Here is a 25003-nt window from a genome sequence, read left to right on the forward strand (position 1 = left end):
GGATGAGTTGTGGTAGTGTGTCAACATTTGAAGAATTGGTTTATTTCATCCCAGTTGTCAAATTTATGTGTGTACAGTTGTTCACAGTAGCCTTTACTACCCTTTTGATGTGTGCAGGCTCTATAGTGGATATTTTCTATTTCATTTCTGATATTGGTAATTTGTGTCTTCACCTGTTTTTTCTTTGTCAGTCTTGCTAGGGGTTTGTCAATTTTATTACTCTTTCAAAGTAGCTACTTTCTCGTTTCATTGATTTTCTCTATTGTTTTTATTTTCAACTTTTTTGGTAGAGACAGGGTCTCACTATATTGCCTAGGCTGGTCTCGAACTCCTGGCCTTAAGCAAACCTCCTGCCTCAGCCTTCCAAAGTGCTGGCATTCTAGATGTGAGCAACTGCTCCTAACCCTAATTTATATTCTTGCTATTTCTTTCCTTTTCATCCTTTTGGGATTACTTTGCTCTTCTTTTTCTAGGTTCTTGAGGTTGAAGCTTAGGTTACTAGGACTTTTCTCCTTTTCTAATGTAGTCATTTCTCACAACAACATACATTTTTGTCTCATCACTGTTTTAGCTGTGTCCCACAAATTTTAATATGCTGTATTTCCATTTTAATTCAGTTTTATTATTAATTATTACTAATTTTTTTTTTTTTTTTTTTTTTTGAGCTGCTTTCACTCTGTTACCCAGGCTGGAGTTCAGTGGCATGATCATAGCTTACCGCAGCCGTGGTCTCCTGGGCTCAAGTGATCCTTCCAACTTAGCCTGCCCAAGAAGCTGAGATTACAGGCCTATACCTCCATGCCTGGCTAATTTTTCTTTTTCTTTTTTTTTTTTTTTTTGAGACAGGATCTCACTTGGTCAACCAAGCTGGAGTGCAGTGGCACGATCTCGGCTCACTGCAGCCTTGACTTCCCAGGCTCGAGGGATCCTCCTGCCTCAGCCCCCAAGTAGCTAGGACCTGTTACAGGTGTGTGCCACCATGCCCATCTAATTTTTGCATTTTTAGTAGAGATGGGGTTTCATCACATTGCCCAGGCTGGTCTTGAACTCCTGGACTCCAGTGATCTGCCCCCTTTGGCTTCTCAAAGTGTTGGGATTACATGCATGAGCCACAGTGACTGGCCAATTTTTAAATTTTTTATAGAGACAGGGTCTCACTGTGTTGCCCTGGCTGGTCTAGAACTCCTGGGCTCAAACGATCCTCCTACCTCAGACCCCCAAAGTGCTAGGATTACAATTGTAAGCCATAGTTTTATTATTTACATGTAGTATTATTTGAATTTCTTTGTAATTTCCATTTTTTGACTCATGAGTTGTTTAGAAGTATGTGGTTTACTTTCCAAGTATTTAAAGATCTAACTTTCGTTATTCTGTTGTTGATTTCTAGTTTGATTCCATTGTGGTCACTGAACATGCTCTGTATGGTTTCAATGATATTAACATGTTGATATCAATTCTGTTTTGGGTGGAGTGTTCTACAAATGCCTATTAGGTAATTTTCTTTGCACTGAAATATACTATATCTGATATTAGTAAAGCTATTACTGGTTTCCTTTGCTTATAAATGTTTGCATAATATATCTTTTCCCATCCTTTTGCTTTCAACCTACTTATATTGTTATATTTAAACTAAGAGTTTTGAGGACAGCATACAATTGAGTCATGTTTTCTAATCTACCCTGCCAATTTCTTTTAATTGTATATTTAGATCATTTACATTCAATATAATCATGGACAATCATTCTATTATTTGTTTTCTGTTTGTTCTCTGTCATGTCTCTGAGTTCTTTTTCTGGCCTTCCAATCAATGTGTTTCTAAATATAGAATTCCATCTTGATCTATTCATGGTGATTTTGAGTATCTGTTTTGAATAGCATTTGAAACGGCTGTTCTAGGTGCTACATTACATATATACATGACTTATTACCATCTACATGTGGTTGCATCTCACAGTTCAAGTAAAGTGTAGAAACCTTACTTGCCATTATGTCCTTGTGCCCTCCCCCATATATAAAATCGTTGCCCTAAATATTTCCTCTGTGTACATTTAGAACCATAAGATATGGTGCTATAATTTTTGCTTTAACTGTTAAACATAATTTAGAAATCTCAAGACAAGAAGAAAGTTGTATTTGTCCACATTTTAACTTATTCACTGTTCTTTCTTTTTGATGTTCCCAGATTCCTTCTTTTATCATTTCCTCTCTGTTGAGAGAACTTCCTGCAGTTATTCTTTTAGGATAGATCTAACGGTGACAAGTTCTTTTGGTTTTTCAACATTTGAGAATGCTAAATTTCCCCTTCTTTCCTGAAAGATACTTTTGCTAGATATAGAATTTTGGATTGACAGTTATTTTTGTTTTGCATTTTGCGATTTTCCTTTGGGTCTCCATGGATTCTGATGAAAAACTAGCTGTCCTTCAAACAGACTTTCTTCCATGAATAATGCATCGCTTTGCTCTTCTGGCTGCTTTCAAGAGATTTTCTTTGTTTTAGTTTTCAAAAGCTTGGTTATGATGTGTTTTAGTGTAGATTTCTTTGGGTTTATTCTGTTTTAAGTTCATTCAGCTTCTTGAATCTGTAAATTCATATCTTTTGCAAAATTTGGGGGTTTTTAACCACTATTTGTTTGAATACTTTTTCAGACCTACTCTCTATTTCTAGGACTGGTGTTATCACAAATGTTAGATCTTTTTTTTTTTTTTTTTTTTTTTGAGACAGTCTTGCTCTGTTGCCCAGGCTGGAGTGCAGTGGCGTGATCTCAGCTCACTGCAAGCTCCGCCTCCCAGGTTCACGCCATTCTCCTGCCTCAGCCTCCCAAGTAGCTGGGATTACAGGCACCCGCCACCATGCCCGGTTAATATTTTTTTTGTATTTTTAGTAGAGACGGGGTTTCATCATGTTAGCCAGGATGGTCTCGATCTCCTGATCTTGTGATCCACCTGCCTCAACCTCCCAAAGTGCTGGGATTACAGGCGTGAAAATGTTGGATCTTTCGTTGTAGTCCAACAGGTCCCTGAGGTTCTGTTTCTTTTTTTCCCCTTTTTAGTCTATTTTCTCTCTGTTGGGTAATTCCTATTGATCTAATCTCACATTCACTGATTCTTTCCTCTGTCCCCTCATTTTATTGTTGGGTCTAGCCATTGAGATTTTAAATTTGTTCTAAAATTTCCATTCAGTTTTTTTTTTTCAATCTTCTCTTTCCTAAGATTTTCTATCTTCTCATGAGTTTCAAACATGTTTATTAATTGATCATTAAATAATTTTTATAATGGCTGCTTTAAAGTCATTGTCAGATAATTCCAGTATCTCTGTCATTTTGGTGTTGCCATTGATTTTTTTTTTTCCAGTCAAGTTGAGATTTTATTAGACAAGTGATTTTCAACTACAACATGGACAGTTTGAGTAGTATGTTATGAGATTCTGGATCTTATTTAAACGTTATGTTTTAGATGTTTTTTTCATTATGGCCAGGTAGGGTAGACTCTAAGTTACCCATCTGACTTCTGTTGATAAGGAAGGAGACCACCCCTTATATTGTCTTAGGCCCAATTTCTGCCTCCAAAGAAAGAAAAAGTAAAAATGAAAAGGCAGAAATGAAATCCACAAGCAGACAGCTTGGCGCCACACCCTGGGCCTGGTAGTTAAAGATCGACCCCTAACCTAATTGGTTATGTTATTATCTATAGATTACAGACATTGTATAGAAAAGCACTGTCCTGTTTTGTTCCGATCTAATTACTGGTGCATGCAGCCCCCAGTCATGTACCCACCCCCTGCTTGCTCAATCGATCACGACCCTCTCATGCACACCCCCTTAGAGTCGTGAGCCCTTAAAAGGGATGGGACTTGCTCACTCAGGGAGCTCAGCTCGTGAGACAGGAGTCTTGCAGATGCCCCTGGCCGAATAAACCCCTTCCTTCTTTAACTCAGTGTCTGAGGAGTTTTGTCTGTGGCTTGTCCTGCCACATTTCTTGGTTCCCTGACTGGGAAGCGAGGTGAATGACGGATGGTGGAGGCAGCTCCTTAGGTGGCTTAAGCCTGCCCTGTGGAACATCCCTGCAGGGGACTCCAACCAGCCCAAGCAACACGGATCCTGAGAGCGCTCCCGGGTAGGCATTTGCCCTGGTGGGATGCCTCGCCAGAACAGTGTGTGGCAGGCCCCCGTGGAGGATCAACACAGTGGCTGCACACCGGGAAGGAATGGGCACTTGGAGTCTGGACATCTAAAACTTGGTAAGACTAGTCTTTGAAACTTGCCTACTCTGTTTGAGTGGAAGCGTGGCCTGATCACCCATGGTGTGCCTTTATCGGCACTTTGGTTTTGGTTTTGACTTGGTTTGAATTGCTTGACAGGACCGGTCTTGGGAACTTGTCCACTCCATTTGAGTGGAAGCATGGCCTGATCACCCACGGTGTGCCTGTACTGGCACTTTGGTTTTTGTTTTTGACTTGACTTGGATTGCTTGATAATTTGGTTTTGTTTTTGACCTGGCTTAGATTTCTGGATATTCTGATTTTGGTTTGGTGCAAACGGCAAAAGTGTGTGTATGTCCTTTATACCTGTTCTTTGTTTTGTGGTGTGTGTGTGGTGTCAGCGTGGTGTTTTGTCTCGAAGAAGCAGAGGTCAGGCACAAATAAGCCCACCCTACTAGGAACTATGTTGAAAAAATTTCAAAAAAGAATTTAAAGGAGACTATGGAGTACTGTGACACTAGGAAAACTTAAAACTTCGTGTAAGATAGATTGGCCAGCATTAGAGGTAGGTTGGCCCTTAGAAGGAATCCTGGACAGGTCCCTTGTTTCAAAGGTATGGCACAAGGTAACCTGTAAGTCAGGGAACCCAGACCAGTTCCGTATATAGACACTTGGTTACAGCTGGTTTTAGATCCCCGTCCCCAACACACAGTGGTTGAGATAACAGCAGCATAAGTGGCTGGCAGAGGCAAGGAAAGACAAGCAGAGAGAGAGAAAGGAAAGAGACAGAGAGGAAAAGAGGCAAAGAGAGAGAGGAAGAGACAGACAAAGAGGGAGTCAAGGAGAGAGAGAAAGAGAGAGGCAGAGAGAGAGAAGAGACAGAGGTAAAAGGAAAGTTAAAGAGAGAGACAAAGTCAAAGAGAGAAAGAAAGAGATATACGAGTAGTTAAGAAAAAAAAAGTGTACCCTATTCCTTTAAAAGCCAAGGTAAATTTAAAACCTATAATTGATAATTGAAGGTATTCTCTGTAACCCTATAACACCCCAATACCACTTTGTTGTCAGTGTAAACAAGGGCGTATCTGAAAGCACTGAGGCCTTCCAATCCAACATTCTTAACCCAGTAACCCACGGATGGCCCAAATGCATTCAATCCGTAGTGGCAACTGCTTTGCTAACAACAACAACAACAAAGTAAAAAAAAACAAAAAAATTTTAGAGGAAACCTCATTGTGAGCACACCTCATCAGTTTAGAAGTATCCTAAGGAAAAAAAAGCCGGGGGGCAGAATTTAAATAAAAAGAGTATTATATGGTAAATTCTTGTCCTGAAATAAATTAATTGGTTGTTTAAAGAACGAAATATTTGTTGTAAGTCAGAAAGTTGAGGCATGTCGAAGAACTGTCTGCAAAAGTCATGAAACAGAAAAATGTTACAAAAAAGAATTTATGCAAAAAATATTGTATAATTTAAAAGTAACTAGGCCTCCTGAATGTAAAACTACTGAAAAAAAAAAAAGTTTATGTGCAAGGTGTATAAGAAAAGTAAAATATACCTTTGGTGAAAAGATTATAAGGAGGCATAAGAATGTATATTTTTACTTACATTAAAAAGTTTAAAAAAATATTGTTTTGAAGGTTTAAGCAAGTTTTAAAATGTTAATTGTAAAGAAAATTCTGTGTGTAAACATATTAGCTAAAGTTAAAGAAGTACCATCCAGTTTTTCTGTGAACTGGACATTAAAGTAAAAGCATAACAGGTGTTTCTTAAAGCACCAACCTGCTCTTTAACAAAAATTATAAAAGTTTAAAAAGAGTCTATAAAATCTTACCTTATGGTCAAACATTAAAAATTAGATAAATATGTCTACAAGGTTTTATTAAAATTAGGTTTAACATTAATAACACATTAATATAAAGATAAAATTTAGTTTATCTGGTATAAAAATCATACGAGAAGCATTGTTAAATATAAAATAGTATTTGGCTTTCTTTAGTTTAAAAACTAATAAAAAGAGGTGCTAAAGGAAAATTCTCAGTAAAAAGGCACTAAGGACTACAAAGTCCACTGCCAAGGTCCCCATATTTAAAACAAAAGGTCAGTTTCTTAAAAATTATATACTTGGTTTATCTTCCACTTTCCTTTCTCAAAAACTAAAAGTCTTTTAGCACATGCACCATCCCTAGAATTTCTGGTAAACCAGCACCAACCTGAAGATCATGTTCTCATCAAAGGGTGGAAAGAAGAAAAACTTAAGCCAGCCTGGGAAGGACCCTACCTTGTGCTGCTAACCACCAAGACTGCTGTTCGTACAAGAAAAAAAAAAAAAGAAGAATGGACTCATCACACCCAAGTCAAGAAAGTGCCAACCCCTCCAGAGTCATGGGCCACAGTCCCGGGGAAAACCCTACCAAACTAAAGCTAAGAAAAATTTAACCCTTTTCATCTATTCTATTACTCTTTTTCCTTTCCTCGTTCTATTGCTGACCATCTAGTTACTAACATAACCAAGTCAATTTTGCCTCAAACTATTGCATTTAATGCTTCCCTTGTTAGTATCCATGAAGACTTGCCAAGTCAAAGACAGCTTTCTACTTCAGAAAAGTACTTCTGTCCCTTCTGACTCTCCTCAGACTGGGCATTAGTAAACTAGGACCATTTAATCCAGGGAGATTTCGATAAAGACCCCAGCGCCAACCAGGAGTCTTGCCCCCCAACGTAGAGCTTACATGCCATAGTTGGTCCAACGTTCTGTGGACCACTAAAAAGCAAGGATGGACTGCCCCAACCGGTTTCTGTAATTTCCTAAAACCATACATTCATTTTACTAGAAGATCATAGAAGTTAAAGGCTTAAAACAAACTTTAGCAATTAAAACAGGATACCAAGATGCAAATGCATGGTTAAAACAGATCAAATATTCCATCTGCATGTTAAACAAAAGCAATTGTTATGCTTGTGCACATGGCAGGCCAGAGGCCCAGACTGTCCCCTTTCCACTAAGGTGGTCCTCCAGTCGACCAGGTGTGGGCGGCATGGTAGCTCTTTTCCAGGATTCTACAGCCTGGAGTAATAAGTTGTGCCAAGCTCTCTCTGCCATATCCCAAAGTCTGGCACCCTGCAGGTCAGCCCCCAAGGGCCATCCAGCTTCTGTCTCCCAACACTAAGTTCACTTCGTGTCTCTCATGACAGGGAGGAAACTTAGTATTCCTTGGAGACCTGAAAGGATGCAGTGAGCTTAAGAATTTTCAAGAGCTTATCAATCAGTCAGCCCTTCTTCATCCCTGAGCGGATGTGTGGTGGTATTGTGGTGGACCTTTACTGGGCACTCTGCTGAATAAGTGGCATGGCACTTGTACTTTAGTCCAATTGGCTATCCCTTTCACCCTGGCATTTCATCAACCAGAAGGAAAAAAAATAAGACATCATAAAGCAAGAGAAGCCCCTTATAAGTCTTTCGACTCTCATGTCTATTTAGATGCAACTGGAGTCCCACGAGGAATACCAGATCAATTTAAAGCTTGAAATCAAATAGCTGCAGGATTTGAGTCAATATTTTAGTAGGTGACAGTTAATAAAAATGTAGATTAGATACACTACATCTATTACAACCAACAGAAATAAGCTTTTCATGAGTTAAAAGAAAAACTCATGTCGGCCCCAGCCCTGAGGCTACCTGACCTGACAAAACTCTTTACACTCTATGTGTCAGAAAGAGAAAAAATGGCAGTTGGAGTTTTAACCCAGACTGTGAGGTCCTGGCCAAGGCCAGTGGCCTATCTCTCAAAACAACTAGATAGGATTTCCAAAGGCTGGCCCCCAGATCTAACGGCCCTAGCAGCAACAGCCCTGTTAGCACACGAAGCAAATAAACTAACCCTTAGACAAAACCTGAATATAAAGGCCCCCCATGCTGTGGTAACTTTAATGACTATCAAAGGACATCATCAGTTAACAAATGCTAGATTAACCAAGTACCAAAGCTTGCTATGTGAAAATCCCCACATAACCACTGAAGTTTGCAACACCCTAAACCCCACCACCTTGCTCCCGGTATCAGAGAGCCCAGTTAAACATAACTGTGTAGAGGTGTTGGACTCAGTTTATTCTAGCAGGCCCAACGTGCGAAACCATCCTGAAATATCAGTAGACTGTGAGCAGTACATGGACAGGAGCAGCTTCGCCAACCCCTGCAAAGTGACTGTGAAGAGGACGACAAACCCTGCTCCAGTCACACGCAGAAGCTGACTGGTCCATGCACAGCCGAAGCATGAGAAAACTCATCTCAGGACTCATTTTCCTTAAAATTTGGACTTTTATAGTAAGGACTTCAACTGACCTCAGACTGAGGACTGTTCCCAGTGTATATATCAAGTCACTGAGGTAGGACAAAAGTTTGCTATGGTCCTATTATTTTACGGTTATTTTAAGTGTACTGGAACTCTAAAAAGAACTTGTTTGTATAATGTTATTCTACACAAGGTATGTAGCCCACGAAATGACCAACCTGATGTGTGTTATGCCCCATCTGAGCCTCCCATGACCACAGTTTTTTTAAAATAAGATTAAGGACTGAGGACTGGTGGAGGCTCATAAATGATACGAGTAAAGTGTTAGCAAAAACAGAAGAAAAAGAGGTGCCCAAACAAGTCACCTTAAAATTTGATGCCTGTGCTGTTAATAAGTTAGGAATAAGGTGTAGTTCTCTTAATTAGAAAAGAGGCTATATGGCAGAAAATAAGTACATCTGTCATAAATTAGGACTGTGTGGAAATAAATGTAAATACTGGTCTTGTGTCATTTAGGCCACTTAGATTAAAAAAAAATGAAAAGGATCCAGTCCACCTTCAGAAAGGAAAAAATGACCCTTCCTGTACTAAAGGACAATGTAACCCCTTAGAGCTAGTAATAACCAATCCCCTTGATCCTTGCTGGAAAAAAGAGGAGTGTGTGATCTTAGGAATTGATGGGGCTGGACTGAATCCTCAAGTAAATATCTTGGTTTGAGAAGAAGTTTATAAACGCTTTCCTAAGCCAGTGTTTCAAACTCTCTATGATGAACTAAATGTGCCAGTACCAGAAATTAGAGGAAAAAAAAGAAATTTGTTTTTGCAATTAGCTGAGCATGGAGCCCAGTCTCTCAATGTCACTTCATGTTATGTATGTGGAGAAACTGTAATAGGAGATCAACGGCCATGGGAAGCCCGATAATGAGTACCTACAGATCCAGTTCCTGATGAATTCCCAGCTCAAAAGAATCACCCTGATAATTTCTAGGTCCCAAAAGCCTCAATTATTGGACAATATTGCATAGCTAGAGAAAGAAAAGAATTCACTCACCCTGTAGGATGACTTAGTTGTCTGAAACAGAAACTGTATAATGGTACCACAAAAACAGTCACTTGGTGGAGTTCAAATCACACAGAGAGAAATCCATTTAGTAAATTCCCAAAGTTGCAAACTGTGTGGACCCACCCGGAGTCCCACCAAGACTGGACAGCCCCCACTAGATTATACTAGATGTGCAGGCGTACAGCTTATGCCAAATTACCTGACCAGTAGGCAGGTAGTTGTGCTATTGACACTATTAAACTATCTTTCTTCCTCCTGCCCATAAAAACAGGTGAATTCCTAGGCTTCCCTGTCTATGCTTCCCGCGAAAAGAGAAGCATAGCTATAGGAAATTGAAAAAATGATAAATGGCCCTCTGAGAGAATCATACAATATTACAGGCCTGCTACTTAGGCACAAGATGGCTCGTGAGGATACCAGACCCCCATTTACATGATCAACCAAATCATACGGTTACAAGCTGTCTTAAAAATAATCACTAATAAAACTGGCAGAGCCTTGACTATTCTGGCCCGGCAAGAAGCTCAGATGAGAAATGCTATCTATCAAAATAGATTAGCTCTTGACTGCTTGCTAGCAGCTGAAGGAGAGGTCTGTAGGAAATTTAACCTTACTAATTGCTGCCTACACATAGATAATTAAGGGCAAGTAGTTTAAGACATAAAGATACGACAAAATTGGCACATGTGCCCATGCAAGTGTGCCATGGATTTGATCCTGGGGTCATGTTTAGAAAACGGTTCCCAGTGCTAGGAGGATTTAAAACTCTTATAATAAGAGTTATAATAGTAATAGGAACCTGCTTACTGCTCCCTTGTTTGCTATCTGTACTTCTTCAAATGATAAAAAGCTTCATCGCTACCTTAGTTCACCAAAATGCTTCAGCACAAGTGTACTATATGAATCACTATCGATCTGTCTTGCAAGAAGACTTAGGTAGTAAAAATGAAAGTGAGAACTCCCACTATTGAGTGAGAGTCTCAAAGGCGGGGAGTAAAGGAGGAAACCATCCCTCATATTGTCTTAGGCCCAATTTCTGCCTCCAAAGAAAGAAAAAGTAAAAACTAAAAGGCAGAACTGAAATCCACAAGCAGACAGCCCAGTCCCACACCCTAGGTCTGGTAGTTAAAGATCGACCCCTGACCTAATCGGTTATGTTATCTATAGATTACAGACATTGGATAGAAAAGCACTGTGAAAATCCCTATCCTGTTTTGTTCCAATCTAATTACCGGTGCATGCAGCTCCCAGTCACGTACCCCCTGCTTGCTCAATCGATCACGACCCTCTCACGCTCACCCCCTTAGAGTTGTGAGCTCTTAAAATGGACAGGAATTGCTCACTCGGGGAGCTCGGCTCTTGAAACAGGAGTCTTGCCGATGTCGCTGGCCGAATAAACCCCTTCCTTCTTTAACTCAGTGTCTGAGGAGTTTTGTCTGAGGCTCGTCCTGCTACATTGACACCCAAGGGATGAAGGGGCTCCTTATAGCTGCTGGGTAGGGAAAGCAATTCTGACTCTGTACTAGGCTTCCACTGTTACCATCTTGGCTGGGACAAGTGGGAGTCCCTTGTTACTTCTCCCACATGACCTTTACTGATAACATGGGGGTAGTGGCGATGGTAGTCCCATTACTGCAGGGCAGTGATGAAAGTCTTTGCTCTCTACTCAGCCTCTTCTGGGACAGTACCCGAGAGCAGAGAAAGAGAGGGGGTGCTTCATTACTGCTGGGGAGAGGGTAAAGTCCACTCAATCTCTGCAAGCATGGCTGGAGATGGCTGGAGTAGAGTAGAGCAGTTACTGTCTAAAAGTTTCTTTTAGAAAGTATTAAAGACCAGAGGCCAGTTGTGGTGACTTGTGCCTATAATCCCAGCATTTTGGAAAGTCAAGGTGGGTGGATCACCTCAGGTTAGGAGTTTGAGACCAGCCTGGCCAATATGGTGAAACCCCCTCTCTACTAAAAATACAAAAATTTGCTGGGAGTTGTGGCGGGCACTTGTAGTTCCAGCTACTTGGGAGGCTGAGGCAGGAGAACTGCTTGAACCCAGGAGGCAGAGGTTGCAGTGAGCCGAGATTGAGCCACTGCACCCCAGCCTGGGTGGCAGAGTGAGACTCTGTCTCAAAAAATATATAATAATAATAAAGAAAGAAAATATTGAAGATCAGAATATACTGCCGCAAAATGACTGTAGGGGACCCAAAATATACCATTCCTAAAGATGCCTCTTGGGCAAAAAGATTATTTTAAACTGAGTATTTTGAGAAACTGGAGACACAGGAGAAGCTCTAAAAATGGAGAAGTTCCCTTTTTAAAGGGAAATTCACATCTATAAAGGACATTTCCACTCGAATCGGTGTTTTCCTCTCTGTACCATGAAGGATGACTCTAAATCACCAGGGACTCTATTATCAATGCAAAGGGCACCAACCTAAATCTGCATAAGAAACTTTTGTCTTGTGTACAGTGCTTTTTTGGTTACCTCCCATTACTGACTTCTTTTCTTTGTTTTAGTTGAAGTATTTAGTATTTAAGTCTGAACTCAGAAGCCACCTCTTTGAGATTTATTCATTTCTCTGGGTATCTCCCATGTACATATGAAATATAATGTTAATAAATTTATATATTTTTCTTGTTAATCTGTCTTTTGTAACAAAGATCTGCTCCAAGTAAGAACTATACAAGGTAGGGAGAAGACTGTTTTTTCCTGCTCTATGAAACATTGCTCCTTTCCCGGTCTTTGGGCTAGAGAGAGTAGGCTTTTGCTGGGGCCTTTAAAAGTCTCTACTCTTTGGTGTTTCTGGGTTGCTGGCTCCACACCTAGGATATATGTGATAAAAAGAAAACCTACGGAACTCACCACTGTGTTTGTTGCTTGGGTCCCAAAGTCCCTACATAGCCTGCTTTCTATTCTCTACTTTGTATAGTCTTCTTAATGTTGTTTTATAGATAATATCCAGGGTTTTTTGTACTTAGCAGGAGAAATAGTGGAAAGTCCATTTACCCTATCTTCCTGGAAGCAGAAATCCCAGAAGGAAAATGGAATCCATAACTGAAGAATGCTTTATAAAATCCATTCTACAAGGCAAAAAGAAAATGACAAAGAGCAACAAGGGGCTAGGAGGGACAAACAAACCTGTAAAGAGAAGTAAAATGATCTTATCAAAGTATATGTGGAGAATTTTACATATATTTGCCAGAATTTCAAATGCTGATTCCATTGGGTCTCAAGTAATTTCCAAAGGTAGACTGGCTCTAACTCTTGATTTAATCAACATTTGAAAATCAATGAGGGGAAGGAACTAAATGGAAGCCACAGAGTGACTCTAGGACAGAACCAAAATGAGAGTTGAGGGTTTCTGACTTCCTGTCAGTATCATTTTCACCAGTAGGCATCTGTTCCATAATATTGTCAGAGGCATTTGAACCAGAGAGACTTCATGTTGAGTGTGGGCTAGGAAAATGAGGCTGAAACTTGCTGGACTGTATTCTCAGAAAGTAAGGCATTCCGAGCCTCTAGATGTTTAAAGTTAAGGGAACAAATTAATAATGTTTACCAAAACAGACTCAGACTTGGGAGTGTCCAGATATCCTGATATCTGGAGAACAAAGGCATTCCTAATTTTGCTTCAAAGATAGTAATATCGATTCTTGGGCTGGGTGCAGTGGCTCACGCCTGTAATCCCAGCACTTTGGGAGGCTGAGATGGGTGGATCACGAGGTCAGGAGATTGAGACCAGCCTGGCCAGCATGGTGAAACTCTGTCTCTAAAAAAAATACAAAAATTAGCTGGGCACAGTGGTGCTTGCCTGTAGTCCTAGCTACTCAGGAGGCTGAGGCAGGAGAATCACTTGAACCTGGGAAGCGGAGGTTGCAGTAAGCCGAGATCGTGCCACTGCACTCCAGCCTGGGTGACAGAGTGAGACTCCATCTCAAAATAATAATAATAATAATAATAATAATATCGAATCTTACAAAATATAGTAATTAAGAAAATTAATCCTTTATCACAAACTTGTAGCAGAACACATCTCCCTATATATACAAGCATTGTACCTGGGGTGGGTACATCCCTCCTCTTATTTTCAGGAATATCCTACTCTGTCTACGGAGGAGCTATTCTTTCACCACTTTACTCACTTAATAAACTTGCTTTTGCTTTGCACTGGAGGCTCACCCTGAATTCTTTCTTGCACGAGATCCAAGAACCCTCTCTCAGGGTGTGGATCGGGACTCCTTTTCTGTAACAATATGGTGGACAGATGAAGAGTTGGACCAAATGGTCTTTAAGGGATATTTCCAACTTCAACCTCTGGCAATTTCCATGACTGTCCTTAGCCCTTGCTTCCCCTCTTCCTATCTCATCTTTTTTAACCACTATGCTAAGGCTATATTAAAGAATGGAAATTGGGGGGAAAATGGAAGGGGGAAAAATCTATCAATAGGATAAATATACTGAATTTTGTATTTGTGAGGACTGCTTCTTGTTACATATTTAGAAAAATACCTCCCATATGAACTGCAGCTGTACAATTGAACAGGCAGGGCTGTTAACTTGTTTCTAGTTCATTACGCATGTGACCTTATGGCATTCTTAATACAGCTGAGCATGGAAAACTTTATTCAGGAGTCCTGCTGTTATCATTAACTAGGGCAACAGCAGCAGCTATGGTGAAAGGAAATGCAATACAGCAGCAGAATGCCTGGGCTTCAACACTACATACTAGTTGTATAACTCGGGGCAATCATGTAACCTCTTTGTACCTCAGTTGCTTCATTTAAAAGGGGGACGACAGCAATACTAAACCTTATTAGTTCTTTTGAGGATCACAGGTAAAAGCTTAGAAAGTGCCATTAGCTACTGCTGCAACTAATTGTTACATCATTCATTGGAGGTCTGTTATAAATAAAATACCAGATAGAAGCTTTGCATATTTTATCACATCTAACACTAGAATAACATTTGAAGTATGGGGTATTGTTATCCCCACCTTATAGATTAAGAAACTAGGATTAGTTTATTATGAAAGTCATTTATAAATATAGTATAAAATAGTATGATCTAAAACGATAAATTACATTTTAAAACAACTTTTGAAGCCAAAAAGTAAAGTCACAAAAACATTTCCTAGCATATTCATAAAATACAATTAGCAAAGCACCCAGTATTAAAATACATTACCATAACAACTATTTATTACTTCTATGATTTAAATTCTCCCAAAACATTTAAAGCAGGAAAATAAAAACAAACTGTTAACTCTACAAGAGTATTAGGCTTTGTGTCCTTCTGCTGTTTTTTGTAAAGTACTCCCACTGAGCTAACAGGCATACCCAGGATTCCTGTAGGGACTCCGTATATACTATGTACTATGTGCAGAAGAAGTGTTTCTCACCATCCTGCAGCTAGAGTGAAGAATCGGAAACGCAAGATAAAATTAAAACTTGATGAGGCTTTTCCGTCTAATTTCTCATGTAAAAATTCCCTCATTCTATTTCCAATTTTATTTATTTCTAGTTTTAAACTTTTGGAAGAGAAAAATAAAAAACTAGTAAATAATTGCTTGCTTGATATTTGTCCACTGTCAGAGAGTATTGTGTAAACACTTTGCGATACAAGAATAAACATATACATTTTAAAATCTGTGCTTACCAAGGCAGAATGGTTCTAATACATTCAATGGCGAAAATTCATTCTCCAGGTTCATTAATTGAAGGCACCTTCTGATTAGCAAGGACTTGATTTTCTCAGGACATGGTTTCAATAATAAGTAGCCAGTAACATAGAGAACATATCGAAACCAGCACAAAAGTGGAGTGGCAATTCTGCCATTGGGTGACTCAGACATTCGTTCAATTGTTGGAAACAGCAGAAAGGCGCGAATTACCTACAATAAAGAAGCATACTTTGATGAGGGGTTTTCTTAAGGGATAGGTCCATTACTTATTGTTTCTTCTGTACAGTAATGACAAATGACTGGGTTTTAGGATGACTAGAGATCTGTTCAGACTGAGAAGAACCACCACTCACCACCCTCTCAGCCCATAACGAGGCAAAATCACAGCTCACTGCAGACTTGACATCCTGAGTGCAAGTGATCCTTCCACCTCGGCCTCCCAAGTAACTGGGACTACAGGTGTGCCCCACCATGCCTGGTTCATTTTTTATATTTTTATAGAGACAGGGTCTCCCTATGTTGCCCAGGCTGGTCTTGAACTCCTGGGATCAAATGATCCTCCTGCCTTGGCCTCCCAAAGTGCTGGGATTACACACGTGACCCACCATGTCCAGGTCCCCTCATTTCTTTTTAATGCTAAAAAATATTCTATCATCTGAATGTACCATAGTGTATTTATTCATTCACCTACTGAAGGAAATACTGGTTGCCTGTAAGTTTTGGCAATTATGAATAAAGCTGCTATAAATGTCCGTGTGCACTAAGTTTTCAACTTCTTTGGGTAGATATCTAAGAGCACAATTGCTGGAACACATGGTAAGAATATATTTAGTTTTGTATGAAATCACTAAATTGTCTTCCAGGTGGTTGGACTATTTGACTCCCACCAGTAATGAATGAGAGGTGCTCCATATCCTGCTGTTTCTATATCCTTTTCAGTATTTATTGTCAGTGTTCTGAATTTTGGCCATTCTAACAGGTATGGCGTTATCTCATTGTCTTTAATTTACATTTCCTTGATGCCATATGATGTGGAGCATCTTCTCATGTTTATTTGTCATCTGTATATCTTCTTTGGTGAGGTGTCTGTTAAGGTTTTTGACCCATTTTTAAATAGGTTTTATATTTTTCTTATTTTGAGTTTTCTGAGTTCCTTGTACATTTTTGATTTGTCTTTTATCAGATGTGTCTTTTCAAATATTTTCTCTCAGTCTATTACTTATCTTTTTATTCTCTTGACCCTGCTTTCTGTAGAAGCTTTTAATTTTAATGAAGTTCAGCTTATCTGTTATTTCTTTCATTGATTGTACCTTTGGTTTGTATCTAAAAAGTCATCATCATATCCAAGGTCATCTAGGTTTTCTCCTATGTTATCTTCTAGTCATTTTATAGTTGTTTCATATTTAGATCTATAACCCATTTTGAGTTAGTTTTTGTGATAAGTATAAGGTCTATGTCTAGATTCATTTTCTTGCACGTGGATGTTCAGTTGTTCCAGTATCATTTGTTATAAAGACTGTTTTTGCTATACTTACTATGCTGTGCAATGTATCCCAAAGGAAAAAACTGTATTCCTCCTAATTGAGGCTTTGTACCCTCTGACCATCCTCTCCTCCTTCTCCCACTGCCCACCACCCCAGACTCTAGTAACCACCATTCCACTCCCTGCTCTGTAAGTTCTATTGTTTCAGATTCCACATATAAGTGAGGACATGTGGTATTTGTCTTCCTGTGTCTGGTTTATTTCACTTAACATAATATTCTCCAGCTCCATCTACATTGTTGCACGTGACAAAACTTCTTTTTAAGGCTGAGCAGTATTCCATTGTGTACACACACATTTTCTTTATCCATTCATCTGCTGATGGACACTTAGGTTGATTCTGTTAACTTTGCTATTGTGAAGGGTGTTCCAATGGACATGGAGTACATACATCTCTGATATATTAATTTTATTTTATGGCATGGTCCTGGCTCATTGCAGCATCTCATAAATTTTGATAAGTTCTGTTTTCATTTTCATTTAGTTCAAAATTATTTCTTAATTTATCTTGAAATTTCTTTTCTAATCCATGTTTAATCTCCATGTATTTGGGGACTTTCCAGTTATCTTTCCTTTATTGGTTTCTAAATTCCACTGTGGTCTGAGAGCAGGCATTATATAATTTCTATTCTAAATTTGTTAATGTGTGCTTTACGGACCATAATGTGGTCTATCTTGGTGAATGTTCCATGTGATCTTGAGAAGAATGTGTATTCTGCTCTTGTTGGATGAAGTAGTCTATAGATGTCAATTATACAAGTTGATTGATGGTGTTGTTGGATTCAACTATGTCTTTACCCATTTACTGCCTGCTGGATCTGTCCATTTCTGATAAAGGGGTGTTAAAATCTCCAACTATGATAGTGGATGCATATATTTATGCTCGTAGTTCTATCAGTTTTTGCCTCACAGTTTTATGCTTTGCTGCTAGGCACACGCATGTAAAGGACTGTTATGTCTTCTTGGAGGACTGACCTCTTTATCATTATGTAATGACCTTTTTTATCCTGGATAACTTTCTTTGCTTTGAAAGTCTGCCTTGTCTGAAATGTAGCTACTCCTGTTTTCTTTTGATTAGTGTTAGCTTGGTATATTTTTCTCCATCCATTTACTTTTCATCTACATGTATCTTTATATTTAAAGTGGGCTTCTTCTAAACAACATATAGTTGAGTCTTGTTTTTTGATTCACTCTAACAATCTTGTAATTAGTGCTTTTCTTTTTTTCTTTTTTTTTTTTTGAGACAGGATCTCACTCTGTCACTGCAGCCTTGACCTCCCAGGCTTGAGGAGATCCTCCCACCTCAGCCTTCTGAGTAGCTGGGACTACAGGCACATACCACCATGCCTGGCTAATTTTTCAAATTTTTTGTAGAGATGGTCTCTCTCCCTATGTTGCGCAGGCTGGTCTTGAACTCCTGGGCCCAAGTGATCTTCCTGCCTCAGCCTCCCAAAGTGCTGGGATTATAGGTGTGAGCCACCACGCCAGGTCTATTTGGTGCATTTAGACCACTGATGTTTAAAGTGATTATTGGTAGTTAAATTAATATCAACTATATTTGTCATTATTTTCTCTGTTGTTCTTATTCCTATTTTCATCTTCCACATATTTTCTGCCTTTTGTGGTTTTAACTGAGCATTTTATGTGATTCAATTTTTTCTCCTTTCTTAGCATGTCAGTTTTACTTAAAAAAAAACAAAAACAAAAACAAAAAAAAACTTCCAGTGATTGCCCTAGGGTTTGCAACATCCATTTACAACTAGTCCAAGTTCACTTTTAAACAACATTACACCACTTTACAAGTAGTATATCTTACAAAAACAAAATAATCCTAAGTCTTCCCTCCTGCTCTTTGTGTTGTTGCATTCATTTCACTTATATGTAAGCATACATATAACATATAAACATACATAATCGAAAGCACTGTTGCTATTATTATTTTGAACAAACTTATCAGTTAGATAAATTAAGAATAAGAAAAATAAACATTTTTGTTTTATCTTTGTTTATTTCCTCTTTGATGCTCTTCTTTTCTTTATGGAGATCAGAGTTTCAAGCCCCTATTATTTTCTTTCTGAGTCTCCTGGATCTGAAGTTTGATGTCTGACATTAATTTAAGAAATGTCTGTCATTATTGTTTGAAATGTTTCTTTCTCTCTTTCTTTTTCCATCTAGTATTCCCCTTATGCATATGTTTCACCTTTTGTAGTTGTCCTGCAGTCCTTATTCTTTTTTTTTTTTTTCTTTTCTCAGCCTTTTTCTTTGCTTTTCAGTTTTGGAGGTTTATGTTGAGATATTCTTAGGCTCAGAGACTCTTTCTTCAGCCACTTTCAATCTACTGATAAGCCCATCAAAGGCATTCTTTATTTTATAGTGTTTTTACTCTCTAGTATTTCTCTTTGCTTTTTCCTTAGGATTTCCATCTCTCTTCTTACATTGTCTACCTATTCTTGAATGATGCCTTCTTTATCTGTTATAGGCATTAGTATATTAATCATAGCGGATTTAAATTCCTCATCTGATAATTCCAGAATCGCTACCGGTCTGGGTCTGAAGCTTGCTCTATTCTCCTCAGATTGTTTTTCTTTTCTTTTCTTTCTTTTTTTTTTTTTTTTTTGAATTTGGTATGCCTAGTAATTTTTTCTTGATAGTTGGACATGATGTACCAGGTAAAAGGAACTTCTGTAAATCAGGTTTTAGTAATGCAGTAGTTAGGTGGGGGAAAGGGGAGGAGAGACATTCTATCATCCTATGATTAAGTCTCAGTCTTTTAGTAAGCATATGCCTCTGGTCTACAAACTTCTAAGTGTTTCCTCAGTATTCTTCTCCCCTCTTTGGCAGGACAGGATGGCTAGAGTTGTCTGGAGTTTAGTATTTCCCTTCTCTGATGCAGAAGGTTAGAGCTGACAAGAGTTAGGTATTTCCCTTCCCTTGGGTCAGGCTCTAATAATACCCCAGCAGGTCAGGATTTAGCTAACTAATTTCTCCTGGGGGCAGACCTTGTTAAGAAGAGCACAGTGCTCTGGCATATTTCAAAATGGTTCATTTCATCCTCCCCCTGCCAGAAGCACATAGGGATTTTTCTGCAATATTTACTTGGAGAATCTAATTTAGCTCATGTAGGTAAGTCTAACAAAATAGTAGGGTTTCCCCATGAGTGGGTCCCCCTGGAGTTTTAAACTTTTAGAGTTGTTCATACTGAACCTCCTATAATTCATCAATTACAGCTCAGGTTTTTCTACCAAGGCACTGCTTCCTGTGGGGGTTTCTATTTGTGACTGCATGTTCTGTAGTAACTTGTGGCTCTCAGTATTTGCCAGTCTGTCTCTCTAGTCTTTTGGGGACAGTGGGTTTCCCTGTGTCTTCCCCTATCCTGGGTCCAATAAGAGTTGATTTATCAGTTTGCTCAGCTTTTTACTTGTTAGGGTTGGAATGGCAACTTCTAAGCTCCCTACATGTGGAACTGGAAACCAGAAGTCCTATTAACATTTTTGTATATGTCTTTTGGTGCATGTATGCATGTATTTCTGTTGGCTACATCACTTCAAAGTAGAAATACTGGGTCATATAGTAGGCATATATTCATCTTTAGTAGATAATTACAAAGAGTTTTCCAAAGTAGTTCTACCAATGCTCTTGCAACAGTGTACAAGGTGTACAAAGATTTCTATTTCTCTACATCCTTGTCAACACTTGTTATATTTTGTTTTTCTAATAGACATCCTTACAGGTGTTAGGTGATATATCATTGTGGTTCTGATTTGCATTTCTCTGATAATTAGTGATATTGAGCACCTTTTCATATACCTGTTGGTCATTTGTATTTTTTTTTTTTTTGAAGAAATGTCTATTCAAGTCCTTTGCCCATTTTTAAATTGCTAAGATAGTAGAATAGATTTTAAGTGTTCTTACCACAAAAAAAGATAAGCATGTAAGGTACTGCATAAGTATTACACTTAGCTTGATTTAGTCATTCCACAATATATGCTTATTTCCAAACACCATATTGCACCAATCTATACACTTTCTATTTGTCAATTAAAAATATATATTAAAAAATAAAATATAATTGAGGCTAACAACTAATCAAGTAAATGACTGAGCATAATATGTATATTAATTAGCCATAAGTGATTTATAATGATTATAACAATTTAAGCAATAAATAATAATTGAATCAGATATGTATAATGGTAGTAAGTCACAAGTCCTATGAGGGAGCAGATAAAATAATAAAAGAGGACTAGAAACTGTGAGGGGTAGTGGGATAGCTTTAAATAGGGTGTTTAGTAAAGGCTTTGATGAAAGGTGACATTTGTGCAAAGGCAGTTAGGGAGTAAGCTAAGAGATGCTTGGAAAAATAAATTTTGTAGGGAGGGAAGAGCATGTGTAGAGGCCATAGAAAGCTAATGTGGTGTGTTTGGGTAAGAGCCAGGTGAACCGTATTGCTGGAGCAGGGTACATGAAGAACAGAGCAGTTCAAGTGTTTATTAAAATGTCCTCGATGATTTAAAGGATATAAATGGCTAATTCAGTTAACACCCAACTAAAATGAGAATGTCCCACACAGATTCCATACTGGTTATGTAACTCATAGTACATAATGAACTTTAGATTGATCAAATCAGCTGGCAGAAACAGGAAACAATCCATTACTTTTATAAATGATCCTTTACTGTGACCCATGTTAAGCAAAACTGCATGTAAGGGAAACTCTAAAAATATATAAGCAACCACAGGGTAATATTTGGTTGATCTATATCAATAACAAATTGAGAATTAAAATGCACTCCGAAATAATGGGAACAGACCAAAACAATAAGGAAGTTCTAATATGTACACTGAATGCATCATTGCCTTGTAAAAACATAAGAAGACCAAAGACCTTATCACAACTAATACTTAGCTGATGAGACTGGTTTTCCTCTCTTGCCTTTGGAGAACAATTATTACCTGCTGGGTGAAACTTTTCCTAGATATTATAATGATAATTTCAATGAAATTTATAGTCAAAATTTGATAGGATAAGTCACAGTAACAAAAATTTTTCATTCTTCATATTGTTAAAAAAAAAAAATCACCTAGGTCAAGGAAGTATGCCTAATTTGATAACACAGCTGTGCGGTGAAGGTTTCCAAATCTGTGTACATGACCAAACATTTTCTTAGGTTACTATCTCATTAAAAAAAGAACTCCCATGTTAGCCAATTCATTCTATCCTAAGAAAACATTTTCACATATTTCACATTCTCTTCTGCTATCTACCAGAATCAACTTTTGATAATGAAGCACAACCGTGTTTTCTTGAACAGTACAGGAAGGTAAATATGCACACTGGGACTTTTTACACTGGCTACATTTGCGGGGGTTAGAGGAAAGTATTTTGATGCTTATTTTTCTTGAATTTATTATTATTGTTGTTAATCATTTTTCAGAAAAGAAGCTAAGAAACAATTTGAGGTATGGCCACAAGGTAAGAAGTATGGTGCTCAGGTGTGGATTGTGTGCAATCTGTTTCATTAAATAGGCTTAAAAAAAACAGTAAATCTTAAAAATCCTTAAAAGACTTCATCTGTTTATATAGCTTATTACAGATGCATCCATTTTTTTCTGGGAGAGCAGCAATGATGCCTATGTGTTATTTACTAAGTGAAGCTGCAACAAATAGTACTTCAACATCTTCAAAAGAACATTATCACTGGCACTCTGCCTATTTATTTATTAGTTTAACCCACCTGATGTAGTTATGGCAGGGGGTTTCCCCACTGTACAAGCAGGAAACAAACAAACAAAAAATAGCATACAGTTTCTCTTTTTATATGACTGCAACATTTGTAAGGAATGTCTTAGCCAACATGTAATGTCAACCAGACAGCCTTCAAAGATAAACTTGCTAGCTGTCAAAACATAGGTCTAGAAGTAATCCTAGTTTTGTTTATCTCCTCTTAAGGCCATATGTTCCTCTCCTTAGGATCACACTGGAAACACAAGCCTAGTCAGCTTATTTAATAAGTATGCAGTTTATAAACTGCAAATGCCATTATATTTTAATCAAGAGCTTGCTTTTTGAGATTTTCTACTCTGTCTTAAAAACTTTGTATGTCAGAAATATAAGAATATGCCTCGCAGGGAAGTAGTTGGATTAACAGTAGTAGAGACAGCTTACTATTTTCCATGTGCTACACTTATGCACTTTATATATATTATTTCATTTAATATACATAAAAACCTTATGAAGTTCCCTCATTCCACTGAAGAGATAACTGAGGTTCAGCCAGAAAGTGACAGAGATATGAATTCAAGCAGGATGACTTCTGAATCCATGCCATTAATGTTTATATATACTATACATTTACATACGAAATCAGTTATTTGTAATTGTTATTGTTTGGAGGCAATTTTCTTAGGGTTGAACCAATTACTACTATTATTGTCAGATACGGGCTAATCTTTACAAATGTCTCAAATCATTTAGCTCCAGAAATAATTAAACTCATATCCTAAGAAGTAAAGCACGAGATCTTTCAACTACTGATTACTGAACCAAAATTATGCCATTTTAGTATGTTTCAGTTAAGATGCCACTCAAGAAACTAACCACTTTTGCCATTTTCCATTCATGTGAATTATATTCAGACCTTCTGGGGCAGAGATTTTTCTACACTTTAATTACCTGAATGTGGAAAAAAAAAAAAAAGCAGCCATTTCATACGTTTGATTTTCATGTCAGGGTTGTTAATTATAAGGAATGTTTGCATATTTGCAGAGGTCTTTACATAACTTATAACTACACAAACATCTGAAACTTAGCTTCAATATCTTCCTATAGCCCATTCTTCTCAGGCTTTTATCATTTTATATTCTCTTCACTTATTTTATTTTGAATGCAAAATGCTGTTCTCCTCAGCTTGAACTCATGGAAACCACTTCGTTTTGGGCTGTTCCGATTCAGAATCACTGAGAACTCATTCAGAAAACAATGATGCTCACAGGCTCACTGCAAATTATTCTTTACCTGCTGCTCTACAGTACAACTGTCTCTTAGGGAACATCTGTTATTTTGAATTAAACACTGTTCTCCAGGTAGCCTCAGAATTCAGTGAATAGTGAATAGCAAACCTTAAGGTCTATAGTTACAAAATTCTCACATGACTACTATGGCCTTTGGTAGTATCAGGCCTTTCTCATGGTTCCTGGAGGTAAAGCTACACAGAATGTGACAGGATGGCTCTGCTGATCAAGAAACTGCTACTTGGCATAAACTTGGAGCTGGAGTGCTATGTATCGGTCAGGAAGCACACACATACCCAACCAATATGTTTGGCAGTGGCACTGGGACTGTTCTAAGTTAAAAACCCCAATATTTAAAAGTGCAGGTCTAGCATGACTGGGAGGGGGAGCCATTCGTTAGATTTACTGGTTGTTCATTGGTTTGTTCATTTGTTAATTCATGAAGATATACTGAGTACCTACAGTATGCCTGGTGCTGTGCTGAGTGCTGGAGACACAGGGGTGACAAGACAAAGCCCTTGCCTTCAGAGAACATAAATTCTAGTGGGAGAGATACTTAGAGAGGTATGAGGACATGGGAAATGAAGAGTAAAATAGAAACATACAAAATGGGCACTCAAAATTTCTTCTCTATAAGGGTCCAGGAACTCAGCAGCTCAGAAAGAAATTTTCTTGACAAACACTGAGTATCTACATAAGCAAAGTGCTGCTCATAGAATACAGGGTTATTCAGTGAAACCGTAAAAAAATTATACCCTATTTAACTTTACTGAAAGATACTGTGAAACATGTATACTTCAGTTCCATACACTAAAATGCCATTTTTATACCAGTACTAAGATGAGGCAAAGGTATCCGTGACAGGATTTCAGGCCAAGGATGAATAACACAATGCAAAGGGCCATAGCCAGAGGCATGTATAGGGCACACAGCACAGCTCCAGCCACAAGGGATTTCTGCCACAGAAGCTGCCCCAGGACACTCTCAGCTTCTAGGAAGTCAACTGGAAGGCAAAGAGGGCAGCTTTCTTGTTCAATTTTATGTGGTATGAAGCAAATCCATCAGTTAGGGCAGCTAAGACCCCATGAGACAGAGACTAAACCTTGGGAATATAAGCAGTTAATTCACAGACAAAAGGTTAGGCCCAAATGGCTAAAGAAGTGTGTAAGTCCCCATATCAGCTTTGATAACGGAACAGGTTAGGATCTGTCCTGCTTAGTTCAGG

The 25003-nt window shown here is 38.3% G+C and overlaps 1 protein-coding gene across 5 annotated transcripts in view; it reads right to left on the minus strand.

Annotated features, from left to right (window-relative positions):
* LDAH (lipid droplet associated hydrolase) overlaps positions 1-25003 on the minus strand; it is a 152065-nt gene that overhangs the window by 52905 nt on the left and 74157 nt on the right. For 4 of the 5 annotated variants that reach the window (XM_025354641.1, XM_025354640.1, XM_025354639.1 and 1 more), the window contains one exon: positions 15200-15434. The exons of the other annotated variant lie outside the window; for it this stretch is intronic. In XM_025354641.1, coding sequence (XP_025210426.1) covers positions 15200-15434 — 235 coding nt within the window. The remainder of the gene's footprint in view (positions 1-15199; positions 15435-25003) is intronic. 5 annotated transcript variants of the gene reach the window in all.

Source organism: Theropithecus gelada, chromosome 13 (genome assembly GCF_003255815.1).
Source record: "Theropithecus gelada isolate Dixy chromosome 13, Tgel_1.0, whole genome shotgun sequence".
Classification (NCBI taxonomy): Eukaryota; Metazoa; Chordata; class Mammalia; order Primates; family Cercopithecidae; genus Theropithecus; species Theropithecus gelada.